Raw genomic sequence first — 9,161 nt, 5'->3', positions numbered from 1 at the left:
GGAGAGGGAGGGAGAGAAGGAGGACAGGGAAGTGAAGACTGGGGATTTGAGGAATGCCGTCTGCGTTCCTCTCGCCCCTGCGGGGGTACACCCTTGCTGCAACCGTGGGCTGAGTGTTGAGGATGAGTTTAAGGTTCGACCTCTTGAACCAAGACCCCCAAACTCTCCACGGAAAAACCAAGGGAGGTCGCTGGTCCCCACAGTAAGGTAATGTTGTCAGGATAAACAGGATGGAGGGAGAGAGAGAGAGAGAGAGAGGGAGAGGGAGAGAGAGAGAGAGAGAGAGAGAGAGAGAGGGCAGAAGGAGGATGAGAGGGTGTGAGTTATAGTTGGTGGACGTGGAGGAGACAGGGAGGGAGAGAGAGAGGGAGAGAGAGAGAGAGAGAGAGAGAGAGAGAGAGAGAGAGAGGGCAGAAGGAGGATGAGAGGGTGTGAGTTATAGTCGGTGGACGTGGAGGAGACAGGGAGGAGAGAGGGACTCGTACCATAAATTGCAGTTCTCTTTGTATGTTTGTCCTGAGAAGAATTTCTGTCCGTTCCTCTCGCAGGTGTCTGGAATGAAACAAAAGGGGGAAGCTGGTTATGAGTGGGACAGAGGACAGCCAATCACAGCAGAGGAGGACTTTGATTGTGTTCTGGATGAAATCAGATGCTGATCAACAAACACACACCACTGCACACACACGCACACACACACACACGCAGAATTAACTGTAACAATGTGCTAGTGTAGTGGTGGCTCAGTGTGTGTGTGTGTGTGTGTGCGCGTGTGGGTGTGCATGCGTGCGTGCGTGCGTGTGTGTGTGTGTGTGTGTGTGTGTGTGCGCGTGTGGGTGTGCATGCGTGTGTGTGTGTGTGTGTGTGTGTGTGTGTGTGTGTGCATGGGGTCTGGGGAGTAGTTCTGAGCTACAGTAATCCTCTGAAGGAATGTCTGCTGAGCTCCTAGGCCTCCCTGGCCCTCGTCATGCCCTGACCAGCTTAACCACCACCTCCACACAGCCACAGGGACACGAACACACCCCACACCCCACTCAACACACCCCACACCCCACTCAACACACCCCACACCCCACTCAACACACCCCACACCCCACACTAACACACCCCACACTAACACACCCCACACTAACACACCCCACACCACACCCCACTCAACACACCCCACACCCCACACAACACACCCCCACACTAACACACCCCCACACAACACACCCCACTCAACACACCCCCACACCCAACTCAACACACCCCACACTAACACACCCCACTCAACACACCCCACACCCCACTCAACACCCCCCCACACTAACACACCCCACTCAACACACCCCACTTAACACCCCCCACACCCCACTCAACACACCCCACTCAACACACCCCACACCCCACTCAACACACCCCACACTAACACACCCCACTCAACACACCCCACACTAACACACCCCCACACCCCACTCAACACACCCCACACCCCACTCAACACACCCCACACCCCACTCAACACACCCCACACCCCACTCAACACCACCCCACACCCCACTCAACACACCCCACTCAACACACCCCACACCCCACTCAACACACCCCACACTAACACACCCCACACTAACACACCCCACACTAACACACCCCACACCACACCCCCCCACACTAACACACCCCACACTAACACACCCCACACTAACACACCCCACACCACACCCCCCACACTAACACACCCCACACTAACACACCCCACACTAACACACCCCACACTAACACACCCCACACTAACACACCCCACTCAACACACCCCACACTAACACACCCCACACCCCACACTAACACACCCCACACTAACACACCCCACACCCCCACACTAACACACCCCACACTAACACACCCCACTCAACACACCCCACACCCCAAACTAACACACCCCACACTAACACACCCCACACACCACACCCCACTCAACACACCCCACTCAACACACCCCACACCCCACTCAACACACCCGACACCCCATACTAACACACCCCCACACAACACACCCCACACCACACCCCACACCCCACACTAACACACCCCACACGCCACACAACACACCCCACACTCACACACCCCACACTCACACACCCCACACTAACACACCCCACACGCTACACAACACACCCCACACGCTACACAACACACCCCACACTCACACACCCCACACTCACACACCCCACACTAACACACCCCACACTAACACACCCCACTCAACACACCCCACACTAACACACCCCACACCCCACCACAACACATCCCACTCAACCACACCCCACACCCCACACTAACACACCCCACACCCCACACTAACACACCCACACTACCACACCCCACACCACACTCTAACACACCCCCCACCCCCACTCTAACACACCCCACACTAACACACCCCACACCACACACCCCACACTAACACACCCCACACCCCCACACTAACACACCCCACACAACACACCCCACACTAACACACCCCACACCACACACCCCACACTAACACACCCCACACCCCACACTAACACACCCCACACCCCACACTAACACACCCCACACTAACACACCCCACACCCCACACTAACACACCCCACACTAACACACCCTACACCCCACACTAACACACCCCACACCCCACACAACACACCCCACACTAACACACCCCACGCAAACACATCCCACACTCCACACTAACACACCCCACACCCAAACCCCACACCCCACACGCCACACAACACACTGTGACTGACAATGGTACAAACTGCAAACCCCTGCGGTCAATACAGTAGCAAAGTAATGAATTTGTGTGAAGGAATGTCTAGTTCCCTTTGACAAGATGTAACCAATACAAAGTCGAATTCAAGTTGGAAGGTGACAAGGGATAAATCTCTTTTTCACTGCTCTGGAGAGAGAATTGGTGACAAGGGGGTAAATCTCTTTTTCACTGCTCTGGAGAGAGAATTGGAAGGCTGTGGGTGACATGATTTATGAGGGAGGAGCACTCGGCTGCCTGTCGTCCCTCAACAGCTGGTTCAGAATCAACTCTGTCAGCGTGGTCAGGTCATGGTCAGGTTCATATGTGCCCTCAATACTCCCACCCTAGCCCAGGTAACTCTGTCAGCGTGGTCAGGTTCATATGTGCCCTCAATACTCACACCGTAGCCCAGGTAACTCTGTCAGCATGGTCAGGTTCATATGTGCCCTCAATACTCACACCGTAGCCCAGGTAACTCTGTCAGCATGGTCAGGTTCATATACCCTCAGTACTCACACCGGAGCCCAGGTACTGGTATGAATGTTCAGGGCGAACTGTTTTGGGACAGATTGAGAGCAAGAGAAATAAGGCGTCACTCCTTTTCCCACCCACTCTAAGCATGGTGTGTATTGTCGTGTGTCCGTGCGTTCGTGTGTGTTTGGCGTGTGCACTCATGCGTTGGTGTGTGTGTGTGTGTGTGTGCACTCATGCGTTGGTGTGTGTGTGTGTGTGTCCACTAATGCGTTGGTGTGTGTGTGTGTGTGTGTGTGCACTCATGCGTTGGTGTGTGTGTGTGTGTGCACTAATGCGTTGGTGTGTATGTGTGTGTGTGTGTGTGTGTGTGTGTGTGTGTGCACTCATGCGTTGGTGTGTGTGTGTGTGTGTGTGTGTGTGTGTGTGTGTGTCACTCCGTTGGCATACTGTCCTGTCGTCTAGTGAGCACATACCTGCTCTGACCTCTCTCTACTCTGCTGTCCAGCTCCAGTCTCCTATCTCAACTACCTGTTTCTACAGAGCACACATTCCTGCCCCCCCCCCCCCCGCCCCCCTCTCTCTGGATAATAAGTATCCTACTGCCCCCCCCCTCTCTCTGGATAATAAGTATCCTACTGTCCCCCCCCCCCCCTCTGGATAATAAGTATCACACTGTCCCCCCCCCCCCCTCTCTGGATAATAAGTATCCTACTGTCCCCCCCCCCCCTCTCTGGATAATAAGTATCCTACTGTCCCCCCCCCCCTCTCTGGATAATAAGTATCCTACTGTCCCCCCCCCCCTCTCTGGATAATAAGTATCCTACTGTCCCCCCCCCCTCTCTGGATAATAAGTATCCTACTGTCCCCCCCCCCCCTCTCTGGATAATAAGTATCCTACTGTCCCCCCCCCCTCTCTGGATAATAAGTATCCTACTGCCCCCCCCCCTCTCTGGATAATAAGTATCCTACTGTCCCCCCCCCCTCTCTGGATAATAAGTATCCTACTGTCCCCCCCCCCTCTCTGGATAATAAGTATCCTACTGCCCCCCCCCCTCTCTGGATAATAAGTATCCTACTGTCCCCCCCCCTCTCTGGATAATAAGTATCACACTGTCCCCCCCCCCTCTCTGGATAATAAGTATCCTACTGTCCCCCCCCCCCTCTCTGGATAATAAGTATCCTACTGTCCCCCCCCCCCCCCTCTGGATAATAAGTATCACACTGTCCCCCCCCCCCTCTCTGGATAATAAGTATCCTACTGTCCCCCCCCCCCTCTCTGGATAATAAGTATCCTACTGCCCCCCCCCCTCTCTGGATAATAAGTATCCTACTGTCCCCCCCCCTCTCTGGATAATAAGTATCACACTGTCCCCCCCCCCTCTCTGGATAATAAGTATCCTACTGTCCCCCCCCCCTCTCTGGATAATAAGTATCCTACTGTCCCCCCCCCCTCTCTGGATAATAAGTATCCTACTGCCCCCCCCCCCTCTCTGGATAATAAGTATCCTACTGCCCCCCCCCCTCTCTGGATAATAAGTATCCTACTGTCCCCCCCCCTCTCTGGATAATAAGTATCCTACTGTCCCCCCCCCCTCTCTGGATAATAAGTATCCTACTGTCCCCCCCCCTCTCTGGATAATAAGTATCCTACTGTCCCCCCCCCCCCCTCTCTGGATAATAAGTATCCTACTGTCCCCCCCCCCCCCTCTCTGGATAATAAGTATCCTACTGTCCCCCCCCCCCTCTCTGGATAATAAGTATCCTACTGTCCCCCCCCCCCTCTCTGGATAATAAGTATCCTACTGTCCCCCCCCCCTCTCTGGATAATAAGTATCCTACTGCCCCCCCCCCCCCCTCTCTGGATAATAAGTATCCTACTGCCCCCCCCCCCCTCTCTGGATAATAAGTATCCTACTGCCCCCCCCCCTCTCTGGATAATAAGTATCCTACTGTCCCCCCCCCCCCTCTCTGGATAATAAGTATCCTACTGTCCCCCCCCCCTCTCTGGATAATAAGTATCCTACTGTCCCCCCCCCCCCTCTCTGGATAATAAGTATCCTACTGTCCCCCCCCCTCTCTGGATAATAAGTATCCTACTGTCCCCCCCCCTCTCTGGATAATAAGTATCCTACTGCCCCCCCCCTCTCTGGATAATAAGTATCCTACTGTCCCCCCCCCTCTCTGGATAATAAGTATCCTACTGTCCCCCCCCCTCTCTGGATAATAAGTATCCTACTGTTCCTCCCCCCCCTCTCTGGATAATAAGTATCCTACTGTCCCCCCCCCTCTCTGGATAATAAGTATCCTACTGTCCCCCCCCCTCTCTGGATAATAAGTATCCTACTGTCCCCCCCCCTCTCTGGATAATAAGTATCCTACTGCCCCCCCCCTCTCTGGATAATAAGTATCCTACTGTCCCCCCCCCTCTCTGGATAATAAGTATCCTACTGTCCCCCCCCCTCTCTGGATAATAAGTATCCTACTGTTCCTCCCCCCCCTCTCTGGATAATAAGTATCCTACTGTCCCCCCCCCCCCCCTCTCTGGATAATAAGTATCCTACTGTTCCTCCCCCCCCTCTCTGGATAATAAGTATCCTACTGTCCCCCCCCTCTCTGGATAATAAGTATCCTACTGTCCCCCCCCCTCTCTGGATAATAAGTATCCTACTGTCCCCCCCCCCCCCTCTCTGGATAATAAGTATCCTACTGTCCCCCCCCCTCTCTGGATAATAAGTATCCTACTGTCCCCCCCCCTCTCTGGCTGGTAGTGTGGTTGTGCTCCAGTGAGTCAGTCTGTCAGTGGGACACAGAGCCTCTGGCTACCAGACATGGTTCTAACTGGGCCCAGCCTCTCACTCTTAATCCTCCATGACGGACACACACTCTCAGGCGCACACGCACGCACGCACACACACGCACACACACACATATACACACTCAATCTATCTCTCTCTCTCTCTCTCGCTCTCTCTCACACACACACACACACACACACACACACACACACACACACACCTACACACATAAATACTGACATGCACACATACATAAACACACTCAAACACACATAGACACACTCAATTTCACACACACAAACACACACACACACACTCATAAATACAGACAGGCACACACACATAAACGCACACAAACACACAAATACTGTACACTCAATCTCACACACACACACACACACACACACACACACACACACACACACACACACACACACTCTCTCTCTCTTACCGATGGAAGGGGGCTCGATGCCCAGACAGTGTCCCCAGAAGTCCGGGCAGCAGTCCGAAACGGTCCGGTTGCAGAACAGGTCGCAGTAGCAGATGGTGTCCAGGTACGGTACTGTGCACTCGTCGTCCCTGCCGGGACAACACCCCCCCCGGCGCTGACAGTACGACCCGAACGGGTCCCGGATGCCCCTCATGTGCAGCGGATTGTTGAGCTGCCTCTTGGTCCTCCTGGCCATGCTCCTCGCTGCAGTTCCCTCCTCCACCACTAGGAGGAGCACCACCGCTACTGTCATCAGCATGAGCTTCATTATGACCCTGTCAGAAGAAGAACATCTGTTAGGACTCTGGGTAAACTACATTTGACCGTGAACAACAGGTGCTGTGAGCCAGCGAGCCCTACTGTATTGCATCAGGTCCAAATGATCAAAAGCAACGGATGAAAGAGACCCACTCTACTGTACTGATAAAGAGAGGTGAGAGAGTGGTTTTATGGGGGGCGGCTGCAGCTCAGTTGGTAGAGCAGGTCGTTCAGTGATCAAAAGGTCAGTGGTTCGAATCCCAGCTCCGACTGTCCACATGTCGAAGTGTCCTTGAGCAAGACACCTAACCCCAAATTGCTCCCAATGAGCAGGTTAGCCCCTTGCATGGCAGCTACTGTGAATGGGTGAATGAGAGGCCATTGTAAAGCGCTTTGAGTTCCGCTAAGGTGGAAAAGCGCTATATAAGTGCAGTCCATTTTCCATTTACCATTTTACGGCCAGTGTTAAAGCGCCGGGGAGAGAAGTGTGGGAGTGCACAGCTGAGCAGTGTGCCAGGGGGACAGTAGATGACCATTTGGTTGGATGTCACAACAGCCTCCATCTGCTTCCCAGACTCAACACCGGATTCTGACTTTAAACCAAACTGGCAGCCAGACCTAAATATGAACCCATGTGATCCAAGACATCCGAGACCTTCCTCTGGCTATTCTCCTGGAACGCTTCTCTCCAGACCTTCACAACCTTCCAGAAACCAAAACATGGAAATAAACAAGGGACACACACCCTTTACAGTTACAGGAGGCGAGAAGAAGTAGAGTGGCGAGTGATTAAAGTCATTTTTAATTCTCATCCAAACTTCTCTGATGGCTGCTGAAGACAAATTGAGTTTCAACGGGCGACTCGTTGCTCCCCGATCTCGTCTGTCTCTTGGAGTTTTGGCCTTTCAAGTGTGCTGGTGTTTCCAGGAACAGTGAAAGAGCCCTTTTGCTTTCTAAAACAAGTAACATTGACATTCAAGTTCTAGAGGTTTCAAGGGATTTCTCAACAAAGCGCTTAAAGTGCACCTTTTCTTCTGGCCAGCGCCCTGGGGAAGTACTAATTCTGTTCAAGCAATACCACACAGGCTACAACTACTGGAACAATACCTCCTCGTCTTAGATGAATAGGCTGATAAAGCTGAATTGGACTGCGGGCAATAATAGCTTTCTAGCCCCACAGTGACATGATACTGGCACTTCAATTGTCCTTAAAGGACAATGCTCGTTTTTGACAACCTGGACCTTATTTATGGCATATTATAAGACGTTTCACTCACCGAGATAACTTTGGTGTAATTCGGAGGCCTGTAGAAGAAATTTAAAATCCAGCGCGAGCCAAGTGTATCCATGTAATGGCGGCGGACGGGGCACTGAGAATGCAGCTTCTAAAAAATCTATTTTCTTCCGCGAAACAGTTGTTTTCATCAATCTGTCTTTATGAATCGCTAGTTGTGCTTACATAGAGCGTAGGACTGTTGTGGTTTTTCACATGCCTCTGTAATATGATCTTTAGAAACGTCTTTAGCTGTGCGTATGCGTGCTGGAGCAAGTGGGGAAGCTATTTCGTTTCTAAAGACGTTTCTAAAGATCATATTACAGAGGCATGTGAAAAACCACAACAAGCCCTCACTCTATGTAAGCACAACTAGCGATTCATGAAGACAGATTGATGAAAACAACCGTTTCGAGGCAGAAAATAGATTTTTTAGAAGCTGCATTCTCAGTGCCCCGTCCGCCGCCATTACATGGATATACTGGCTCGCGCTGGATTTTAAATTTCTTCTACAGGCCTCCGAATTACACCAAAGTTATCTCGGTGAGTCAAACGTCTTATAATATGCCGTAAATAAGGTCCAGGTTATCAAAAACGAGCATTGTCCTTTAAGTCAGATACATTGTTTAAGCACTGTATGTGAAGAGTTCATTTGCAAAAAAGATATGTGCATTTTGATACATTTTGATAAATCATTTTTTCAATCAAATGTCAACATTAAATATCAATTAAATAACAGTTTGATGGTTTTGATTGAATAAAAAAGACTCTTCTTTACGTAATCAAAACCATCAAACTGTTATTTAATTGAAATTTAATGTTGACATTTGATTGAAAAAATGATTTATCAAAATGTATCAAAATGCACATATCTGTTTTTGCAAATGAACTCTTCATGTGCGTCTTTGTGGAGTCTCTCTACAGTACCATTATGACGGATTACTAAAATAGTCCATGTCATTGTTTGTCTTCGTGGACATTCTCGATGAGGGACACTATCAGACCCCACCCAGGAGCAGAGACCAACGTTATCACGGACACAGAAACAGTCCAACTTCCTGCCGCTGTCAGAGCGAACGCGTCACACTCCAGGAA

The 9,161-nt window shown here is 51.4% G+C and overlaps 1 protein-coding gene across 1 annotated transcript in view; it reads right to left on the bottom strand.

The window, feature by feature from the left end:
* Positions 1 to 9,161, bottom strand: part of tinagl1 (tubulointerstitial nephritis antigen-like 1) — a 30,381-nt gene that overhangs the window by 18,119 nt on the left and 3,101 nt on the right. The window contains 2 exon segments of the mRNA XM_084455485.1: positions 486 to 552; positions 6,497 to 6,810. Of these exon segments, the coding sequence (XP_084311611.1) occupies positions 486 to 552; positions 6,497 to 6,803 (374 nt within the window). The 5' untranslated portion in view covers positions 6,804 to 6,810.

The sequence above is a fragment of the Borostomias antarcticus genome (assembly GCF_949987555.1).
Source record: "Borostomias antarcticus genome assembly, chromosome: 21".
NCBI lineage: Eukaryota > Metazoa > Chordata > Actinopteri > Stomiiformes > Stomiidae > Borostomias > Borostomias antarcticus.
The sequence above is the reverse complement of the archived record's forward strand: the minus strand, read 5'-3'. Positions and strand labels throughout refer to the sequence as shown.